The sequence below is a fragment of the Trachemys scripta genome, chromosome 2 (genome assembly GCF_013100865.1).
Source record: "Trachemys scripta elegans isolate TJP31775 chromosome 2, CAS_Tse_1.0, whole genome shotgun sequence".
Lineage (NCBI taxonomy): Eukaryota > Metazoa > Chordata > Testudines > Emydidae > Trachemys > Trachemys scripta.
In genome coordinates this window covers 74335826-74359425 of record NC_048299.1, presented here as the reverse complement: position 1 = coordinate 74359425, position 23600 = coordinate 74335826, and the positions used below count along the sequence as shown (strand labels likewise).

Here is a 23600-nt window from a genome sequence, read left to right as displayed (position 1 = left end):
CCCAGCCCTTCTCCCCACACGAGACTGGGGCTGGCATCACTGCTCACCCAAGCCCTGCCTGCCTCCCAGATGAGGCTGGTGCTAGTGTTGCTGCTCACTTGAGCCCTGTCTGCCCCACACCTGAGCCCAGCCTCCCTTTCTGCCTGGGGCTGGCATAGCCCTTCCCCCCCACATTCCTGCACACCCCACTTTTCTTACAGAAGGGGGCATTTGTCCTGTTTGCTCTTGCTTAAAAAAAGGACTGTCCAAGCCAAAACAGGCCTTCTCCAATATAGCCCCTTTCTCTTCACCTTTATCTCAGGGCTGAAGTTCTCAGATCCTCTTCCTCTTCTTCTTCCTCTTCTGCTTCTTCTTCCTCCTCCCTGACTGCATGTGCCACTAGAACCTGTCTGCTGGTTCTTCCCTTCTCTGCTCCCAGCCAAGAACTGAGCCCCAGCAGCTCCTTTTAGCTGATCCTGCTGGGCTCTGATTGGCTGCTTCTATGCAGCCTCTCTAGGCAATGCTGGAGGACCCAACCTTCACTGCTCCTTTCTTGGGGCAGGATGTGGTAGGATCGCAGGTCTTCCAGCAGGGGGCCTTGAAGGGGCAGGTACACCCCCTCACAGGCCCCAGTTCAGAAAAAGCATATCAGCACATGCTTAACTCTGAGCACGTGCCTAAGCCCTATTGAAGCCAATGGGATGTTAGCGTAAGCTTAACTTCAAGCACACGCCTAAGTGTTTTGCTGAATTGGAGTCTCAATGACATTTTCTAAACCTAAATAAGTAAAATAATCCCCCCCAAAAACAATGCCAGCAGCTCAGCACACAAGTAAGGGAATCAGAGTTCAATTTCAAGCTCCCAAGAGGTCATTGTAAAGAGTGAAAGGGTTGAAGTGGAGGCTGGGAAGAGAAGGGAGAATTATTTTAGAAGTTGATAGAGGTACCTCAACACCAGCCTTTTAACTGCAATGTTAGTACATTATGCAACAAATATCAACATTTATTTTTTTATGTTGTAGTTAAAATATTGCTTAACAAATAGTAATTTAAGATCAACTTGCCTAACAAGCCTTGTTTGTTAGAACTAGTAGTGGGATAACCTGATCTCCCTGAGATGAGAGCCTTGCAAATGGATTGAAATTAACAACCAAACTGATGAACATTTGAAAGTTGTAGGTTGGGTCATTTGACTTTGCTATTTTCCAGCTTGGCATTGGTCATAGTCATTGAAGAACATCACAAGCCAGTTTTCATAGTTCAGCCATTCTTTAGTTCTCTTTGTGGGGGCGGGGAGAAAGCATGGGGCTACATACCAAGTTATTCCCTCCTCCGGGATTCTTAGGGTATTCTGTCTTTACTGTGACTGTATTTTACAAACTTTTGGGAGCAAAGTCTGTGTCCATATCACATGCACCACCGAGCTTGTTGTGCTTAGCAAATAATTCATACACTGAAACATGTCTAAAGTGACTAATCAAGTGGCCAACCAAAATCAGTTGCTCGATAGGGGTGGATTTCTAACAAAGATGGAGAAGGATCGCATTCAATATGTATCTGTATTAAAAAGCTGTACAGTGCTTTACACGATAGGATCCTGGTCCACCTAGGTGCTACTACACTACAAATAATAATCATAATAATATATTCCTCAAGGAATCAATTCTGAAGCATTTAGATGAGAGGAAAGTGATCAGGAACAGTCAGCATGGATTCAGCAAGGGCAAGTCATGCCTGACTAACCTAATTGCCTTCTATGACGAGATAACTGGCTCTGGATGAGGGGAAAGCAGTGGACATTTTATTCCTTGACTTTAGCAAAGCTTTTGATACGGTCTCCCACACTATTCTTGCCAGCAAGTTAAAGAAGTATGGGCTGGATGAATGGATTATAAGGTGGATAGAAAGCTGGCTAGATCGTCGGGCTCAACAGGTAGTGATCAATGACTCCATGTCTAGTTGGCAGCTGGTATCAAGCGGAGTGCCCCAAGGGTCAGTCCTGGGACCGGTTTTGTTCAATATCTTCATTAATGATCTAGAGGATGGTGTGGACTGCAACCTCAGCAAGTTTGCAGATGACACTAAACTGGGAGGAGTAGTAGATACGCCGGAGGGTAGAGATAGGATACAAAGGGACCTAGACAAATTACAGGATTGGGCCAAAAGAAATCTGATGAGGTTCAACAGAGTCCTGCACTTAGGACGGAAGAATCCCATGCACTGCTACAGACTAGGGACCGAATGGCTAGGCAGCAGTTCTGCAGAAAAGGACCTAGGGGTTACAGTGGACGAGAAGCTGGATATGAGTCAACAGTGTGCCCTTGTTGCCAAGAAGGCTAACAGCATTTTGGGCTGTATAAGTAGGGGCATTGCCAGCAGATCAAGGGACGTGATCATTCTCCTCTATTCAACATTGGTGAGGCCTCATCTGGAGTACTGTGTCCAGTTTTGGGCCCCACACTACAAGAAGGATGTAGAAAAATTGGAAAGATTCCAGCAGAGGGCAACAAAAATGATTAGGGGGCTCGAGCACATGACTTATGAGGAGAGGCTGAGGGAACTGGGATTGTTTAGTCTCCGGAAGAGAAGAGTGAGGAGGGATTTGATAGCTGCTTTCAACTACCTGAAGGGGGGTTCCAAAGAGGATGGAGCTCGGCTGTTCTCAGTGGTGGCAGACGACAGAACAAGGAGCAATGGTCTCAAGTTGCCGTTGGGGAGGTTTAGGTTGGATATTAGGAAAAACCTTTTCACTAGGAGGGTGGTGAAGCACTGGAATGGGTTACCTAGGAAGGTGGTGGAATCTCCTTCCTTAGAGGTTTTTAAGGTCAGGCTTGACAAAGCCCTGGCTGGGATGATTTAGTTGGGAATTGGTCCTGCTTTGAGCAGGGGGTTGGACTAGATGACCTCCTGAGGTCCCTTCCAACCCTGATATTCTATGATTCTATGATTTGGGGATGTTCTGCAGTGATGTCTCAAAGCAGAAACTTCCTGAATAAGGCTTCAGTCCTACAAACACTTACGTATGGGAGTAAATGTACACATCTGAGTAGTCCTGTTGAGTTCAGTGAGATTCCTCACATGTACAGCTACAAGCTTAAGTGTTTGCAGGATCAGAGGTTTAGTTGTGTTTTTACATATCACAAAAATAGCTGAAAGGTATTTCGAGCTTTCCTCAGCAATGAAAAAAAAATCACCTTTGAGCAGAATATACCCATGGATAATTCCAGTTCGAAAGGAGGTTTCGGGGAGGAAATTTGTAATACCTAAAAAGAGGGAGTTAGAATTAATTCAAAAACTTCTTGGAACCTTAACTATAGCATTCCCTACTAAATGAGAATATTAATATATAGTTCAAAAGCTGCATGGTTATCTTCTTTTTTCATCAAATACGATTTACTAGGCCATGACAAATGGAAACTGGGTATGTTGTCTAGTTCTGCATCTAATCGTAAAATCTCTGAATCTACATACAGAGTAAGAAGGATGTGTTCTAGGAATTATTTTGGAGAAGTTCTATGGCCTGTGTTATACAGGCGGTCAGACTAGATGCTCGCAATGGTCCTGTCTGGCCTTGGAATCTATGAACCTATGAAAGCTGACTCAGACTCCAGACAACAAGGTATTATTCAATACTTCATAAAAACAAGCAGTAGTATTTCAAGCCAGGGCTACCTTTGACTCTGGCAGTCTTAATTTAATAGCCAGCTGTACTACATTCCCTCTGTGCAAGTCATCCATCTTTTCACAGCAGAATGATATAGGAGGACGCTGAGTACTTGGCTCACAGAAGACGGACTCTGCCAAGGATTTCTACCAGTACACATGCTCAGAGAATCTGTCTGAAAGGTACTGCATTAGGTTTGAAAAAAGGGCATTTTATTGTGTGTAGCAAACCTCAGTTTCCCCACCCCTGCGCCTTGGGGCAACGTTCAAGGATCAGGGCCTTAGGAGTGCAGTAAAGAGACAGTCCCTGCCCTAAAGAGCTAAACACTTCATCGTGTTAGCAGAAAATGCCACTAAATTTGAGGGTCCCCATTGCTTAAGAGATGCACTGAGCAGATGTGCATTTTTCCAGGAGGGTGAGATTTTCAGTGCATGGTAATAGCTGCTGATTGTTGACTTTGAGTTAGGCCAGTGCAAGCTTTGCTGTGACGCTGAATAGACACTGGTTACCATTGTTACTGAGCATCATGGTGTATTCTCTTTCGTTTCTTCTGTTCCTCTCTCTTGGGACAAAGCTAGGAAATTTAATGCAAAAATGACTGAATGAACAAATAAATAAATAAAGAAAAAGACATTCACATACCACATTATGGGTGCATGGGAAAAATTCAGGAAAGGCAAAAGGTGAGAGTCTGGATCCTGCCCTGTGTCAGGGCAATCTAATGGCACTCTGCTGGTGCAAAGCAGCCCTAAAGCTGGCTTACCTAGGCCCTGGAGGGTTTCCCCATCATTTGGGGACCCTCAAGTCGTGTAGAGCTGCTGTAGTGGGTCCCATGTCACCCCCTGACCCCCACTTTGGCTCCTAGCATGAGGGGTGTAGCTGAGGGAAATCAACATGGTCAGGGCTTCCTTAGGTCAGCTGATGCCCCAGCTGGTGGAATGATCCCTGGGGGCTGTCAGCAGCTATTGGAACTAACAGGATATCTGCACTGGAGCTGGAAGGTGTAATTCCCAGCTCATGGAGACATACCTCAATCAGCGCTAGCCTGCTAAAAATAGAAGGGTAGTTGAGGCAGCGCAGGCGAGCTGTACCCAGCATGATCCTGCCAGAGATGCTAGGTGTGTACTTGGGGCAGTTAGCCCCTCGCACCTCCACAACTCCACTTTAACATGCTAGCTTGGTCAGAGCTAATACGGGGGTGTCTCCTTGGAGACATACTCTATGAGCAGCCCTGATGTTGCTCTAATGTATTCCAGGTATCAGCCCAGTGCCGGGATTGGGGGAACAGAAAGATGGCTTCTCCTGAGCTGCATTAAGGTCTCCTCAGAAGAGGGGGCCCATTGTTCTAGGCCCTGTACAAACATAGAATAAGAGACAGTCCCTGCCCTGAATTGTTTACAATCTAAATAGACAACACAACTAAAAGGGTAGGGATAGAACATACAAGCAGAGTGAACAATACAATGGCTACAAATGGCATGTTCGTTTCACAATTTTGTATTAATTTTTTTGCATTTGTTTTGTTATTTAAATACTTGACGGGCTTCTGGCCATGCGGCAAATGCTATTTATTGGAAAAGGCTTTGGGGAAAGTTAAGGGTATGTTCCCAGAATGGTAGCGGGTGGAAGTGAGCTTTTTCAGCTGTTTTGTTTTATGGGCTAGCTAAGTTAATTTGTTAACATCTCTGATTGTCTAACGCTACTGGTGAGCTAAGTTGGTGTTATCCATATGGATTTATTTTTAATGCTGCTGGGTGGTCATTATTGTGTTTTTGTGAGGCAAATTAATTGTCAGATTGCCTAGAGCTTTTTGCATAGGTGTTTTTTCACTATGATTTGAGTTATACTCCTAATCTGTTTACCCAGTGGGCTTCATCCGAGCTGGAGTCCTCTGAGCAGGGAGGAAACTGTACACTTATTTCCATGGAAATGTTTTGTGGCAAGGGCTTTTGCCCGTTATACTTCAGAGCTGTGGAGTTCTCTCTCTTGAGCTACCAACAATGCCAAGTTGTTAAATTCGGTTTTAAAAGAGAAATTGAAAACATGCTTCTTTTTGATTTTGAATTCTGCCGAAGTTCAAGCCCCCTAGGAGTAAAATTTCAAAGATAAAAACTCTGAGACACACTTGAAAAAATGCAACCCTAGTGATCAAACTGCATCCACAGCTCTTCAAGATGCTTTGTGTGGGCCGCGTTCTGTCATATTTGCATTTGATCAGCGAGAATTCATAGTGTTGGCTCATGGTTATAAAAGCCTCTTTTGAAAAACCAATATAATTCACATCTTTTATTGGTTTTGTTGTTAGCATGCCTGCTGAGAACTGAACTTAATTTCCAAGAAGGACACACTGTACCTGCCAGTTTGTCAAACTGGCAAAGGACAGCTGTATGTATGGTTTTCATTTCAGACTGAATTGAAGCCATAGCATAAACTGGAGCAGTTTTAGAGCATGGACCTAAAGCAAGTGTCTTTGGAAAGCTACTTACATTGGGGTTGTAAATACAACACTCTTCCTGTAGCATTATATTTATCATCACCATCCCCTGTTCAGTATGCAATATTCAGCTGCCAGAAATACCATAGAGCATAATAAAACAATTGGTTCCACCGTGTATTTGGCTGTGACACTCTGAGTACCTGAAGAAGAGCTCTGAGAGCTTGAAAGCTTGTCTCTTTCACCAACAGAAGTTGGTCCAGTAAAAGATATTACCTCACCCACCTTGTCTCTCTCATAAAGAATGTACTTTCTTCCAGTTTGTTGTTGTTGAGGTGGAAGGGAAAACTTGACTCCCTGGTTAAATCTGGGAAAGGGAAGCTGGGAGAACTCTTGTTTTGATTTCCAGTGCATGATTCTGAGCCTAGAGCAGGAGTGAAATAAAGCCAGAACGTGCCGTGCCCAAACCAGCGCTTGCTGACAGAAAAGACAAAGTGGTTTTTGGAAGCAAACAATGCTCTGTCTGTTTGGTCACTAAATCAACTCAAGGAGGAAAAAATGGCTCCCGTCTATGTCCATCTGGCTCCCACTGGATTTCTGTATCTAGCTGTTCTACTACCCAAGATGAAATGCAACTTTTCAGACAGTACTAAGGCTGTTTAGAGAATAACCAAGTATGGCTTGGCTAGATCTTTTTAAAGCCACACATATGATACATTGATTTTGTTGGATATGCTCTTCACATACAGCATTTTCATACTTGACCAAGGCTGGTAACAGTAATCAAATGAAGTAACTACAGTACTGTGCATGACAAGAAATGCTTTGGGCCAGATTCTCAGCCCACTTGTGCCAGTGGCACAACAGGGATGGAGAGCTGCTTTAGTGACCCATAAGATGGCCATGTCCCTGCTGCAGAGACAGCACTATAAACAGACAAGATAAGGCCAAAGAACGGGGGAAGGAGACAATTAAAAGAAATAAATTAGTGCCAGAGAGTGGCGTGCATCAAACCTGTTAGTTCCAGGTTTTTGTGGGTGTCTTTTCTCTGAGGAGGTGAATAGTTCACGGCTGGTTTCACAGAAGAAGTGTGTTTTAAGGAGGGACCTGAAGGAGTACACGTGGGGAAGCTGAGACTTAAGGACTGATTCTGATCCCACTTAGACAAGCATAGCTCAGGAGTAACTGCATGGGCAGCAGTAATATTGCACCGATGTTTCTGAGATCACAGGGCCAGACTGTGAAGCCCTCACTCCCACTAGTGAGCTGCTATTCACAGTGCCAGTTCCATGGGACAACTCATGTGAGTAACTGCTCAACAGAGTGAGTAAGGGGTTGGGGCCAGATGCAAACACTCGTACTCACACTGAGCAGCACCTTACGCCACAAGTGGTCCCACTGAAGTCAATGAAACTGTCTATGGAGTAAGATGCTACCCAACAGGAGTGAGGGGATCAGAATCTTAATACCAAGCCTTAGTTTAGTAAGGGTTCGATTGTGACTAGGGGAGTAAGAACTTGCAAGCTCCTGTGCAGACACCCAAAGCTTGGGTCTCGGTGCATGGGAGTAAACACGTGCTGTGTGCCCATTTCTCACCCACCTGCTCCAGATAGGGGGTCCGAGGCAGAGATTTGGCTCTGCCCTCCCTGCTGTCCCAATGGCCAGGGCACCTGAGCCAGCACAGTGTGTGTTGTAATTTGCTGTGGGCATAGGCCTGCAGAAAATGACTGCCCCACTGCAGCAAGAGAGAAGCAGGGCAGGAACTGTGAACAGAGCACAGAGGTGTATTTGAGTCAGACCGCCTCCTGGGGCTACTTCTGGACTCTGGCGGTGTATGCATTGTTCCTTGCTCCGGGCTGTGCTCACATCACAATATAGGCCTTTAATACCAAGTCTTGGGCAATTAATTCAAGAAGCTGTCAGTAATCTAGGACGTTACGTTCTAGTTTCCAAAGCAATGAACTCTGGAATGGCTTCCCCTGAGACATATTCCTCGTGGAAAGGACAGGGCAGAGATTCATCTCTGGAATGAGCCATAAGCATTTTGCTTCTTAGGCTCTATCTGCACTCCAGCTTATGTTGGCAGAACTTATGTCGCTCCGGGGTGTAAATAAACCGCCCCCCTGAGTGACATAAGTTACACCAACATAAGCGCTCATTTGCACAGCTATATGTTGGTGGGAGAGCTACCACTGCTCGCAGAGGTGGTTTTATTATGTCAACAGGAGAGCTCTCTCATGTCGGCATAGAGCGTCTTCACCAGATATGCTGCAGCTGCGCCACTGAATCGCTATATGTGTAGCCATGCCCTTATTTTCATACAATAGGTAGTCCTCAACTGATGTAAACTGGTGTCACTACATTGTAATAAATAGAGCTATGCTGATTTATTGGACCAGCTCCTCAGTTGGTGCAACTTTGCTTTCCTTTATTTTCCCCTCTCCCTTCCCAACTAGTACTTCAAACAAAATTAATACCCCATATTCAGATCTGGTCTGAGCACAGGCAACTCCCTTCAGGTCACGGGAACTTTACCCACTTGCAACAAGTTTCAGATATGAAGGTGATGAGCGCTGTACGACCCCCAAAGATAAATGGGTCTGTGTGTGGTCTAGAACTCTTTTCATATGCAGTTGTTGTTCCTGTTCCTGGTAGCTTTAAAAAACTGAGTTTGGAGTTCAAAAGGAGCTGAGAAATGCAGGTGTTTTCATTTTTATATTTAAGTTTTTCTGAGGGTTCTGAAAAGCACCAAGTAACATCTGCTTTTCCTAGTAGAAAGCGCCTGGAGAGATACTAAAACTGTCTCCTTGTCCTGTTCCCTTCAGACTGGGGGCCTGTTGTTGCAGTCAGAGGAGGGCAGGAATTTCTGGAAGTGCTGAGCCTCTCTTTGCAGGGTGCTGAGTGCCTCTATTCCCTTTAGGAGCTGAGCGTGCTCAGCACCTTACAGGATCAGGTTTGCTGTGTGTGTTGCTGTTTCTCTGTGTAAGGGCTGTAATAGCAGGAGAGTTATGAGATAGAACTCGGACACTAGGACTGCATCAAAACCAAGAATCAGCTGTTTCTATTCAGTCTGATTTGTGCAGCAGAAAAACAGATGGTTCTTACCTTCAAAAGGCTTTTTTATTTTCCCGTTGTTCCAAATCATTTCCATGTGTGATTGTAAAGGTGGGGCTTGGGCATAGCATCAAGGCAGCCTTGGACATGGGCCTCTTCCCTTCTTTCCTGAAAAAGTACATTACTTTTCTTCTTCGTTCTCCAAGTAAACGACTTACAGATGGGAACCCAGAAGGATTCTGATTGAAGGGCCAATAGCACAAGGCCCTGCCGGGTTCTGGAGGCCTCTCTGCCCCCCTTTTCTGTGAGTCTGTATGTGGAAATAATCATTCATTGATAATTGCATGGCTCTTTCTAAAGAGTGGGCCTGATTCGCCTCTCACTTGCACTGGTGGAAATCAGACTGAAGTCAGTGGAACTACATTTACGTCAGACTGATGGAAATGAGTGAAGAACCAGGCTTCTCACGTATCTTTTGCTGAACTAAATGATATTTCTATATGAGAAGCCAGGGGCACGACCAAAATTTGCCTAAGTAGGGAGACCAAGAGGTGCTGAGTTTTTTTTTTGGCGTCCAGGGGGTTATCTCCCTGGAACCAAGCGCATGATGGGTGAGCTCAATGGCACCTTAGAGGCACCCCCCATCCGCAGGACACAGATGGAAGCTCCCTCCATTGCACACAGGCATGGGGTCTTCCCCTTCTAAGGAACATCATCTCCTCAAGACCCCATAGCCCTGGCCTCCTCCCACCTCACCCAGACCAGAGGCCCCGCCTTGGGCTGGGTGGTCTCCAAGCTGGATCAGTGACCTGTATTGCTTCAGCAGCTCTGCGTTGTGGACTCAGCCACCCTCACAGCCACGGAGGAAGCTCAACAGGTTGGCCTGGCTCTATGGCTCCATGCTGGGCCGAGGCAGATCCCGCGCACACCAGCCACCCACCTGGGGGAGTAACTGGGGGTTGCTGAAGGGAAAGGGGATGTTCTCTGCAGTCCCTTATGGAGTGTGGCTCTGGGGGGTTCAAACCCTGGACATGCAGGCCAAGGGGGGGGGGTGAGGAGGATGGTCTGGGCCCCCTTATTGCACCCCTGAGAGAAGCAATTAAGTAAGAGCTCTAAGGTTTAATCACTCCAACTGTGCTCTCCCTAGCCCTTGTCAGCAGCAGGAAGTCTGCCTAGTTCTTAGAACAGAGACATCCAAGAAAAAGTCATGGTGCTGCTGGAAGTGGTGGTGGTAATTCTGTAGCTCCTGGAGGTGAGCACTGATCCCATGCCCCAGGATAGCATGAAAGGGTGATGTGCTGTCCTTTGGTGTGATGTAAAACTGAGGGCCTAAGAACTTGTGTTCAGTGAAGCCCCCACACCACTTTTCATACGAGTCAGGTTATGTTAGCCCCAGGACCCTTAGCAGAGTCCAGCTTGGTGCAGAACGGCAGCCTCATTCCACCCCAGAAGTGACTGCAATTCAGAAACGAGTACTTTCCTAAATGGAGATTCCTTTTAACATAGCTCTATGTGAACATTTCAGCTTTTTGCCGCACCAATGCCTAGAAGCAGAGCCAGCTGTCTTTAGCTTATTAGCTCCGATTGCAAGCTTTTCTTCATATAAACCATTTCTTATCTCTACGCTGGCTCTACCGTGCTGTTATGTTTGCCTGGATAGGATTGTGTTTCCAAAATAAATAGTTCCAAAGACAGAATACAACCAAACCCCATTTTCTGTCCATGTTATGCCGTGTCACATCACAGTAAGAATTCTTTGTCCCAAGCTTAATAATTTGGCCTTGTATCATTTCTTGCCTGGCGTGCTGATCCCTGGCTTCAGTATCAGATTTATGTGACAAGTTTGGCTGGGCATGCGAAAGCATATTTGTTTTAAAGTTGATTTTGTTTCCAGTATAGCAATCGCTTCAAACTGTCTAACTTTCCCCAGGCAAATTGGGTCAGGCTCTATTTTACCGTAACAACACATCTAAACATATTAGACTGTTTCAAATGTCTGGATTTCAGTGGCTACCCTAGCAACAGTTCATAGTGCTGCCTGCTTAAAGAGTGTTGGAATCACTGCCATGCTACCTACAGGCTTGTATGTACATTGCTTCCCTCTATTCATTGGAACCAAAGATGCTCAAGTGTCTCTGAGTACCCAGCTGTATCGTGGCTAGCCTACAAAAAGGCTATTTATTCACACTGGTTTTGAGTCACAGGGGTCTGTCCAAACATTTAAAAAATGTTGGTTTCTATATGTTCTCACTCGCCCACCCCCTGCACCCCGAGATTCATTTGTTGTGTTTTGTCTGTTTTTTTGCAGTCCTCATGCAGACCCGTTGAGTTTTGCATGATCTCCATTCAAAACCATACACTAACTCAGATTCATCTGAAATGTAGACCTTGGTTTGCCCAAAGGTTTGCTGAACATGGACCAGGGTTCCAGCTTTGCAGTGAAACATGATACCAGATGAGTTGCTTCTGGTTTTAGGTTTCATTAAAAAAAGTTTCACCCAGCTCCAATTGTTAGCCCTACTCCTAGTAACAACACTGGAAATTCTCATTGATCTCCTATGTGAGAGGTCTGTGTTTGGACCAGTGAGTTTTGAGTTCTATTCCCTATGCCACATGGATATGGTTTAGCTAACAGCTGTGGTTTCTTTCACACAAAGTAATATGGTTTTATTTTGCATGATTTCCATATAACGATGGCTTTGTAGAACTGTAAGAATTTCTGCAGTTCACGTGAGTTCTCAGTAGATTTCAAGGGGTGTTTTAGACTATTATTATATTTTGGAATTCACTTCTGAACCATTCCCAGGCCCTATAGGTTGAGATTTTCAAACGAATTTCAATGGGGTTTGCTTAACTCTCTTATACTCTTTTGGAAATCATTGCCACAATGCCAGTAAACTGAGCTACTCTTAGAAAATCTTTCTTTCTATAGGAGGGAGAAATAGGGTGATAAGTGGGGACAGAAAGTTATAAAATGCACCAACCTTTCATGCCAGGAAAGTTCAGGTCCAATGCAAATGAGACCGTGGTCTCAGCTTAGTCTCCAGTGAATATTTCTGTACACTGCAGCATGAGACAAATCCACAGCTAGCACACATAAAGGAGGCCCAGTGCTCTAATACAAGGGGTTATTTCAGGCCAAGGCTGAGCTGCATAAGCTAAGCAATGGGGAGAAATGTGCATAGCATCTGGTAACAAAATTCCCATCTCCAACTTACAATTTTTACCAGTCTCTTATGAGCCTAGAAAACACGGCTACAAAGAAAAAAGATCTAAGTCTTTGTACATAAAGAGGCATAAAACAAAAGTTGGTAGTCTCCCTCCATCCACAATTCCCTGCTGTTGGTAAAGCAGTGATTTTTCAAGCTCCAAATATAGTAAATCAGCCTTGAATCTCTCCTACATAAAAGACAGATCAATTCCCAGTCTTTCTCTTGCATATCCCAAACAAACAATGCACCACTAAGAAGCTCTATCAAAATCATGCCAAGTCAAACTGAACTGTGAAATATATTTCAAGTGTGGAGATGCCAATGGTTTAATCAACACCTTGTGGCAATCTCTGTTCCTCTCCTTTTAGGGGACTTGTTGACATAGTTTTTGTACTACTTGAACTATATTAGTTTAAAATTGATACAATTAAAGCAGTGCAACCCTCTAGTTTGTATGCAACTATAGTGGTATAAAAGGACTTCTAATGGTATAAATTATTCCTGTAAATTGTGTGTAGACCAGCCCTAAGGGTATAGTCCCATTCAGCAGAGGGCTAATTTGGAAGAGGTAGTTTGCTGGGGAAAAGAAAGAAGGGAAAAGAACTTAAGATCCTGGAAAGAAGGATTTAAGGCAGAGGAGAAAAGTAAGTGTTGGTGTCTTTCAGATTCACAGGAGTGAAAACCATATTGTGAAATAAAACAACAGCTTTTTGTGTGTGCATACCTTTATAATAACTGACATGTGGCAATACAGCAAACTCCAGCACTCCCTGTGGGGACTGTTGTTGTCCCTGGCTGCATCTTGCTTTTCATAAGACAGCTTGTGGTGTAGTCTTAGGCAGAGAGCCCTGCCAACAGCCTCTGCAGCCTTTAGGTTAGGAGGCGAAAAGAAACAGTGCATTGAAGGAATGTGACTGGTGAGACTCAACTCACGAGAAATGGCCAAGCGAGATGTGCTCCTAGCTATGACTTTCAGTTTGCTTGGTGGAAAGGGGCATCTTTGGAGGATAGGTTCAAAATTCAAAATGATCTGGACAAATTGGAGAAATGGTCTGAGGTAAACAGGATGAAGTTTAATAAAGACAAATGCAAAGTGCTCCACTTAGGAAGGAACAATCAGTTTCACACATACAGAATGGGAAGAGACTGTCTAGGAAGGAGTACGGCAGAAAGGGATCTAGGGGTTATAGTGGACCACAAGCTAAATATGAGTCAACAGTGTGATGCTGTTGCAAAAAAGCAAACATGATTCTGGGATGGATTAACAGGTGTGTTGTGAGCAAGACACGAGAAGTCATTCTTCTGCTCTACTCTGCGCTGGCTAGGCCTCAGCTGGAGTATTGTGTCCAGTTCTGGGCACCGCATTTCAAGAAAGATGTGGAGAAATTGGAGAGGGTCCAGAGAAGAGCAACAAGAATGATTAAAGGTCTAGAGAACATGACCTATGAAGGAAGGCTGAAAGAATTGGGTTTGTTTAGTTTGGAAAAGAGAAGACTGAGAGGGGACATGATAGCAGTTTTCAGGTATCTAAAAGGGTGTCATAAGGAGGTGGGAGAAAACTTGTTCATCTTCGCCTCTAAGGACAGAACAAGAAGCAATGGGCTTAAACTGAAGCAAGGGAGATTTAGGTTGGACATTAGGAAAAAGTTCCTAACTGTCACAGTGGTTAAACATTGCAATAAACTGCCTAGGGAGGTTGTGGAATCTCCATCTCTGGAGATATTTAAGAGTAGGTTAGATAAATGTCTATCAGGGATGGTCTAGACAGTATTTGGTCCTGCCATGCGGGCAGGGGACTGGACTCGATGACCTCTCGAGGTCCCTTCCAGTCCTTGAATCTATGAATCTTTCATTTTATTTGTAGCTATATATTCACATAGCTACTAGGCAACAATAAAGAAATGTAAAATGATTGTTGCAGTGCTAATTCTGTTCCTCAAAATACCAACTTTTATCATCTGAGAAGTGCCTGGTAACTGGTTTAACACAGCAAAAATCTTGTGATACTCTTGTCACCCCATAAGTCGTATAGAAGTGCTTCAGTTAATGCCCGGGACACACTCCAACTGTGTAAACAAACACAAAGGCTGAGATTCTGTGCTGCAGCTCCAGAAGATGCAGTACAGCAAAGTTCAACCCAGGGTGCAGCTCCCTAAGTAGAGCGGGGAATATAGGAGCAGCTCTACTTCACAGCACTGCCCTCCCTCCCTCCCTCCCATCTCGGGGCTGTTCAGTTCTATTAAGATGAGAATCTCTGTAACAGTGTAGGCTGTCCTGCTCCCAACACACCCCTTCCTGTCTTGGCTCTGGCCTGACCCACCCCGAGGCTGGAGTTTGTGAAGGGGCCTATGCAGGTCAGCCTTCAGCAGTCCTATACTGTGCCAGTGTCCGAAGAATTCTCCCAGCCAGCTTACGGACTTTTGATAGCCTCTGTGCAATAGCCAAAGTGAAAGGAGAATCCCTCCCCATGGCTTCAGATTGCAGTCTGAATACCATTGCACCCAGAGCCAGGACGAATGTACCTTCCTTCAGAACTGAATTTACAAGAAAGTTATGCTAGGCAAAATTCCTGTTTGCCTAGCCCCTGCAGTGTATGCTGCATAACTCTCTATCTAATAATATTCAAACACAAACTAGCCATGGACAAACCTTAAGAGGCAACAGCGAGGCACAGCTCCGGTTTCTCATGGTCTGAGGGTGCTAACCCATGGGTTGTGAGTTAAGCCTGTAACAGAGCGATGAGCTATCGACAAAATTTGGATCCAGATCCAAACTTCCTCACCGCTTGAGAGAGTTCATATCCAGGGATTTAATTCAGGCATCTCCACTCACCACAAACACAACAGGCATTCTATGTAAAGGTACCCTTTACTGTGTATACGTGTGCAGAAATCTGAAACCAGAATTCTGCTTACTTGCCCTGTTCCATTTCCTGATTTCCTCCAGTGCTTATTCAGCTAAACAGTCATAAACATAACGAGGCTCCGGTTCCATGAGAACTGGAAGTCAGTGCTTTTGCTCACCCTAAGGCCTGTTTCTGTGGCTTGAGCAGTAGGAATATAGAGTTTCTACCGCCAGCCACACCAATTTATAGGGAACTGCCCAGGTTTTCAGCAAGTGGGAATAATGGATCGTCACCATGGGAACTTGTGATGGGTTGGCCACCCCACTCAAGGCCTGAAGGGGTTAAGGTGGCTCGGTGGATCAATTAACTGCCTTGGCTACACCTGTTGATACCACAGGAGGCACTTTTTCCACAATGAAAACAAGAAATTGGCAACTAGAAGCAGAGAAGTTGAGAGGCTGCTGCGTACAGCTGCTGTGTATTTATCGTTTAACAAGATGTACAGGAGATTGTCCCAGAAAAACATCTATATTAAGAGGGAGTTAAGGTTGAGAGTATGTATCAGTAAGATAAGGGTAAAAATCATTACATGCATTCAGGGCATCCCAGCAACCTTAATTCTTCCCTATAGTGACACCATGCAATAACCAGATGATTATACATTTTTAGTGTGAGATCCCATATTAAACTGACTTTTAAAGACACATTAGCTATTTTACTTATTATCCCCTCGTGATGCCACCAGCAGCAGAAGGAGATAAGTTATTTCCTTATTAGAACGCAGAATCATCAGCTGCTTTGTTGTTAAGCTTGGGGTGAACGACGTGTGTGTATTGGGGAGTGTGGTGTGTGGGTGTCTCAATGTTGATCTATAATGTGGCAAGAGGGAGCCGCACAAAATGCAGTCCCATTGATCTCAGTGCAGCCCTGATTAAGGCCCCAATCCTGCTGGCACATATGCATGCTTAACTCTACTCCTGTGAATGATGGTCCCATTGAGATCAATGGGACTGCTCACAGCAGTAAAGTTAAGCATGTGCATACATGTTTGCATGATTGGGGCCTTAGATACATGCATGGCACTGAAATGAAATGGGGCTGTTATTCTGGTGAAAGAACAAGTGCCACTGAATCTGAAAAGGGTCACTTTTATGTTGAATAACCTGTCCCCATCAAAGTCACTGGCAAAACTCTCATAGGCTTGAAGGCGGGGTGGGGGAGGAGGAAGAGGAGGAGGCAGGATTTCACCCCATGCCAGAGGATAAGAGTGGGAAGTGTTGACTGGTGGAATGCAACAAATCACACTCCATTGCACAGGGAAAGTCAGAGGAGCCCTTTCTACCGTTTTTCTCATCATGCCAAAATAAGAATAATTTCTCAGTTTCCGATTCAGTTCTTTCTTGGACCGCCACCAACCTAACATTCCTCAGTCTGAGCTTATTCTCCGGGTCACTGACAGACAGATGTCTACAACCTGAGCACACAAGGCACCACCTGTTTTACCCTTTTTTAAAATATAAGAATCCATCTACTGCACAATTATAAACAGTGACTAATGGCAATGACATCTTCAATCCTTTTTATATTGTTCTCCAATTTTCTAAGTGAATGTGGTGCCAGATTTCCAGCCCTGGAGTGAGACGTCCTCTATTCACAGACTAGGAACAGCACAGACAGAGGCAATGCAGCTGCCCTGCCTCCCATAGAGGAACTAGCTCTAGCGATAAGAAGGTAGATCATTCTCCATGCCCATTCAGTCCTTGGTCTGTTGGCTGGGATTGCCAGTTAGGGGACCCATTTACTATTAGGCTAGGCCTACACTACGAGCTGGGGATGGGATTCCCCTGCTTGTGCACACGTACTCCCATCGAGCTAGCTGTAGTATAATAGCAGCATACCGCAGTAGCACAGGTAGAGGCAGTGGAGGCATGTCTGAGCCATGCTGAGCACAAACCTTCATGGAACCGGTGGGCATGTGCTTTGCATGGCTCAGCCGTGTCCCTGCTGTTGGAACCAGTGCTACCATGGCTACGCGGCTATTTATACTCATGCTACTTTGATGAGAGCTACTCCACGTATGTGATGTGAACTGGGTAATCACAGCCCTAGCCCATAATGTAGACAGAGCCTTAGTGTCAAATGTGATGTGAGAACTGGGCGAACACCACCTTTCACATGGGCCAAAAACAGTCTCTAGGAACCCGGGCAAGACATTAACAAGCACTAAGTAATGAAAGAATTTATAATTTCATCCGTGACTGACTCAACCAAAAGGGTGAGGTGAATAAAATTCATTTGAATGATCATTCATTTTTGTTGCTTAAGCCTTTAATACGAAACGTTTACCACGAAAAATGCACCATTGGTAATGTTTTTCTCCTTTGTTTCAGTTATACGGCTAAACAAATGCCTGAAAATCTGTAACAGGTCAGCTCCTGCTCTGACTGGATTCTTATTTAAGATGCCTGTCAGGAGCCACTTGACATAAATCACACTGCAAGCATTTTTTAATCTTAGCAATCCTTCTTGTGCCAAAGGAGGCCCCAAAGCTGCAAACCAGCCAGCTGTGACAGAACTAGACCTTTCGAGAGAACACATGGAAGTGGGAGCTGAGTGCATTGCTCACCAAACCAGGCATATTCAGAAACACAATGAAGCTCTGATAAGTGTAAGCCTGCTACAGGAACATGCTCAGACCTGCTAAGCAGACGGAGACCCTGTACTTAGAGACATCAGGCGGAGCTCTCCTGCTCCACATACCCCCCTCCCATCGGAACTGCAGCAGTTCTGCATTGCATTTTGATGATGTGTCGCATTGTCCCAAAGGAGGGGGTTACAACTTGTTACCTTACAAAACCAATTGGTGAGTGGGCCTATTCAATTGTTAGTGTTGCTTCCTCAATACGCACTTGGCAGGTGAGGCCATTTCCATTGCACCAAAAGTAAAATACAATAGGAAGTTGGCTTGGTAAAACTTTGGGCTCAATCACGGGCCCCGCTCTGCATCCATGCAGGTGAGCATGGGGTGTGAGATACCCGCTTACGTTTTTGTGTTGGCTATCGGCGTTGGAGTCACAACAGCAGCCTCCCGGGGTCCCCTACTCCCCCTCTCATACACGTCATGGTGGTCAGACCAGCCAAGCCAGCATGGAGGGGGGAGCATGCTGCTCCAGGAAAGGGACTGCCATAGCTTACTCCTCCTATGGAGCAAGGGGGAAGCAGGGACTGAATTGTGACCGAGTCACAGTTTGGTTCCTGCTATGCTGCCCCTTCATCTGGGCAACTGTAGGACTAAATACAGCACTCAGGGAGAGACGCTGTCAAGTAAATCGGTGGGTGTGAGCTTTCCTTCTTATTTACTGTCTGGGTATGATGAGCAGAGAGGGGCCAGCTTGCTAAAGAGGCTGCTGAAGGGACCCACGGCTGAATAAAAAGCACACATCACTGAGGACTTAATTGCTGTAGCCAACTTTCTGCACAGCTCACAGAGGGAAACCAGTTTGAGGAGATGTGATATGTTGCTTGGTAAGGGGCAGGGAATATCTGGGTACAGCACAAAAGACTCAAAGTTAAAGGCAGTAGAAATCTGCCTAGGGAGTAAGTAGTAGAATTGCTCAATTGCTTGGGTTAATTTTCTGACATCCCGACACAAACATTTTTAGGCTGTTTACAATTTATTGAGCCTTTTTGTACTGTGTCCGTACAGTGCCTAGTGCAATGGGCTCCCGGTCCACAACTGGGCTCCTAAGTGCTAACATATTACTAATCATAATAGAAATATTATGGGCTAACAGTACATATGGTTTTAAATTCACCACCCATTGCTTATTATTTAAAGGGTGCCATAGGCAAGTAAAAATGTGGCATGCTCTTTGTTACATGCCCATCCTATTCGTTCCTTTTTATTCATTTTTTCAAACACAGATTTATTTTACATTTATTTAATGATACTAAAATTTGAGGACAGAGCCAGGAAAGAGGATGAGAGTGGAGATGAGCAAAGGAAGGCTCAGACGAGTATTTTTAGGTGGTGTTTGAAGGAAGTGGGTGAGGTTATGAGGCACAGAGGCCAGAGAGGATGTTCAGGTGTAATAGACAGCATAAAAAATAAAGGTGTGGGGCTTCATGTGGGAGAAGGCTGTAACAGGGACAAGAAGGTGAGCCAACTTAGCAGAACATAGGGTGTGCACTGCAACATGGGGCAACATGAAATTTTGATTAAAAAACTAGAAAGATATAAAATTAACAGAGCACACATGACATGGATTAAAAGCTGGCTGATTGATAGGTCTCAAAATGTAATTGTAAATGGGTTATTATCGTCAAATAGATGTGTTGCTAGTGGGGTCCCACAGGGAGCAGTTCATGGCCCTACACTATTTAACATTTTTACTGATGACCTGGCAGTAAACATAAAATCATCATTGAAAGTTTGTAGATGATACAAAAGTTGGGGGAGGGATAAATAATGAAGAGGACAGGTCACCGATACAAAGCGGTTTGGATTTCTTGGTAAACTGGACACAAACAAACAATGCATTTTAATATGGCTAAATGTAAATGTATATATCTAGGGACCAAGAATGCTGGCCATACTTATAGGATGAGGGGCTCTATCCTTGGAAACAGTGACTCTGAAAAAGATTTGGGGATCATGGTGGATAACCAGCTGAACATGAGCTCCCAGTGCGATGCTGTGACCGAAGGGGCTAATGCAATTGTTGGTTGCATAAACAGGGGGATCTTGAGTAGAAGTAGAGAGGTTATTTTACCTCTGTATTTGGCACTGCTGTGACTGCTGCTGGAATACTGTGTCTAGTTCTGGTGTCCACAATTCAAGAAGGATGTTGAAAAATTGGAGAGGTGTTCAGAGAAGAGTCACAAGAATGATTAAAGGATTAGAAAACCTGCCTTGGAGTGATAGACTCCAGGAGCTCAGTCTACTTAGCATAACAAAGAGAAGGTGAAGGGGTAACTTGATTACAGTCTCTAAGTATCTACATAAAGAACAAATATTTAATAATGGGCTCTTCAATCTAGTAGAGAAAGGTACAACTTTCAGTGGCTGGAAGTTGAAGTAGACAAATTCAGACTGGAAATAAGGTGTCCAGTTTTTAATAGTGAGAGTAATTAACCATTGGAACAACTTACAAAGGGTCATTCTCCAGCTCTGACAATTTTTAAGTCAAGATTGGATGTTTTTCAAGAAGATCTGTTCTAGGCATTATTTTGGGGGCAGTTCTATAGTCTGTGTTACACATGAGGCGAAACGAAGTGATCACAGTGGTCCCTTCTGGCCTTGGGCTGTATGAATCTATACAAAACTAGAATGAGACAGAGACGAGGCAGAGATATAGAGGGATATGGTAAATACAGACCAAAGTCCTGCAATATTAGCAAATCCACCACTGAGGAACATTCCTTATACACTGGTAATCTATGTCTGTCCAGATGTTCCTTTAAACTCTCCTGCTCGTCCACTGTCCCCAACAATAAGACATGCTCAGTCTGCTAGTGATTCACTGAGGCATGTTTTGCAATGGCCAGGATGCTGCACAATTGCCCTTTTAATTAAAATCTTTGCCTTTTTCACTTTCTTCTACTCTTCAGGCCAAATTCAGCCTTGATGAAGCCCATGGAGTTACATCACAGCCCAGTTCTGTTCCCATTGATGTCATTGGGGGTTTTCTACTGGCATTAGTGGGAGCTGAACTGGAGCCTTAGCGAGTGCTAACACAATATGATCGACAGATACCATTGCACTGATCAACCCAACTTCCTGCAGGCCAATACATTTCATGAAGACAGCTTCTGCCCTAGCTCTAGCTATCCCCTGTGATGCAGTCAATAAGGCTGTCCTTTCTGACTCCACAGGCTCAGAGATCATGGAGAAGAATGAGGCTGAAGAGACCACCTGTGGCTGGATTCTGCTTCTTGCTTGCCTTCTCTGTGGTGGCATTTACTAGTTTTCCTCTGCTGTTTCCAACTGAGTCCGATTTCCAGTTCTTGGCACTAGCTGAGCCACATGGGAAAGTCATCCGGCCCAGGCGTCTGTGGACAAACACCACTGCCTCCGTCCCCCGGCGGGCCAGAAGCTTTGACCACAGAGAATGGGAACCCGCTCCCCCTGGCACCGATCAGGAAAGGCAATCCTCACACCATCCCCACTCTGCCTGCAAGCCAAAGAACAAGCCAAGCAGCCTGCGCCGACAAAACCACACACTGCTGAAAGGAAAGAGAAAGCACAAAGGAGAGATTAGGAAACATAACGTTGTGAAAAGCTCTGAAGCCAGCAGTAAATTACAGCATGAAAACATTCCCTGCAGGACCAGTGGTGAGAAGAAAAGGGAGCTTAATACTCATTTTTCTCTAAAGAATACAGGGAACAATGTTCATTTCTATAAGCTGACAGGGAAAAAGGCAGATATGAAACCACAAATGGAGGAGGCCCCTTTCTTTTCTCCTTCACTCAGCAATAAAAGGAGTTTTCAGGAAGGAAAGCCGGAGTTTGTTTTACTTCTTAAGAACTCTTTTGCAAGCCAGCCAACTGTGGCACAGGACCAATGCAAACCAGATGTGCAGGCAGCTGGCGCTGAGCCGCAGCATTCAGATTCGATTAAGGCCTTTATCTCGGAAGCAGATAGCAGGCTGCCCTTCAAAGGTGCAGCAGGCACGCAGAGACAGACAGGCAGTTACTCCCAGAGGCCTGGAGAGCCAGGAGCTCATTTCTGGGTGGGTGTGGCCACGCAGTTACAGACATCTGAATGGTGTGTGAAGACTCCAGAAGATGCCCTTTCTGCCAAATGGGAGGGCCGCCTGAGGTTTGGTGAGAGGATCCCACCTTGGTTTACTGCAGACGATGTGCAGAAGATGAAATGGCTGGCAAATAGCGAAGTGGTGACCAAAACCAGAATTCCTGCTCACGGACAAATACTCAGAGTCAGCCTTTTGGCCAGCCAAGACGCTTCCCCATCTGACCCTAAACGAGACTGTTCCGATGGGCTCTGTGGATTAATAAAGCGGCCCAGTGACCTCTATGAGGTGCTAGCTTTCCACTTGGACAGAGTGTTGGGGCTGAATAGGAGTTTGCCTGCAGTGGCCCGCAAATTCAACAGTCTCCTGCTGCCCTACAAATACACCAATGGTGCCGCAAGGCCCATCGTATGGTGGGTGCCTGATATCCAGCACCTAGATGATGCCAACAATGACCAGAACTCCTTTGCACTGGGGTGGCTACAGTACCAGTCTCTGCTGCAGCAGCGGTGTGGCATGGCAGATTCCAGGGCAGCCCTCGGAATAGCTCCGTGTTTGAGTGTCCTGCACACAGAGTGGGCCAAACTGGCACTCTTTGATTTTCTCCTACAGGTATGCTTGGTGCTGGACCAATCCCTGTCTTTCTTTTTTCTTCTCTTTAGTGTGTATGTGTGGGGGTGTGTGTGTATTGGGCATAGCTATAAGTCTTGTTTCAGTGAAAGTCTTGTTTCACAAAGTTGGGGAGAGGGGAAATCTGGGAAGGTCTCCAACTGTGGAGTGTCAAAAAACATGTGAGCCAAACAAACCCAGCAGAAGTACACATTATTACTCTCATAATGATATGTGTATGCGGTGTTTGTTGTGGATATGTCAGTCCCAGGATATTAGAAAACCAAGGTGAGTGAGGTAATATCTTTTATTAGACCAACTTCCATTGATGCGGGAGGCAAGCTTTCAAGCTTATGTAGAATTCTTCAGGTCTGGGAAACATACTCAAAGGGCTACTGCTTCATACAAGGTGGAACAGATTGTTTAGCATAAGTAGTTAAAATGTGCTAAACAATCTGTTCCATTTTGTATTTTGCAGTGACACTCTTAGTTTCCCACACCTGAAGAAGACCTCTGTGTAGCTCAAATGCTTCTCACCAGTCTCTACCTCACCCACCTTGTCTCTATAATTATACGTGGCATTAATAAAAGACTTTCCATAGTCAAAATGCTTTAGAAATACTAATTAACCCTCACAAACCCCCTGGGCGGCAGACAGGTAAGCATTATTATTCCGATTTTATGAATGGGGACTCTAAGGCACAAAGCCAAATGACTTGCCCCAGGTCACACAGCATATCAGTGACCGAGCCAGGATTAAAATGCAAGAGTGCCTGGCCTCCAGAATAGTCAAAGTAGCCTAGGCAAAGGTGTGTGTCTCCATCCAAGCTCATGCAGTCCTTCTTCAGACACCTCGCTGAACAGAACACGTCACGGCGCAGTGAAAGCAAATGGGGGGTTGAAAGAGAAAACAGAATTTAGGCCCAGATGGTTTAGTTTCCAAACCCAAATTAACATCTGAAATGAAAACTCACTGATTTTGTTTGTTTTCAAAGTAGGAAACAGTGGTTTTTTTCCAGGCAGATTTGTGATTAAAATGAATCCCGGACAA

The 23600-nt window shown here is 45.0% G+C and overlaps 1 protein-coding gene and 1 long non-coding RNA gene across 5 annotated transcripts in view; one reads left to right on the top strand and one right to left on the bottom strand.

Moving 5' to 3' along the window:
- Positions 1 to 23600, top strand: part of GASK1A (golgi associated kinase 1A) — a 49104-nt gene that overhangs the window by 11542 nt on the left and 13962 nt on the right. For 2 of the 4 annotated variants that reach the window (XM_034760875.1, XM_034760877.1), the window contains exon 2: positions 21062 to 22552. In XM_034760875.1, coding sequence (XP_034616766.1) covers positions 21062 to 22552 — 1491 coding nt within the window. Of the gene's footprint in view, positions 1 to 17579; positions 18051 to 20797; positions 22553 to 23600 lie in introns of those variants that run through there. The other 2 variants (XM_034760876.1, XM_034760874.1) reach the window with 2 other exon arrangements.
- LOC117872433 lies at positions 3539 to 12733 on the bottom strand. Its single transcript, XR_004644484.1, has 3 exons — positions 12115 to 12733; positions 9182 to 9298; positions 3539 to 4216 (listed from the first exon to the last, which is right to left on the bottom strand). It is a non-coding gene; the product is annotated as an uncharacterized LOC117872433 (long non-coding RNA).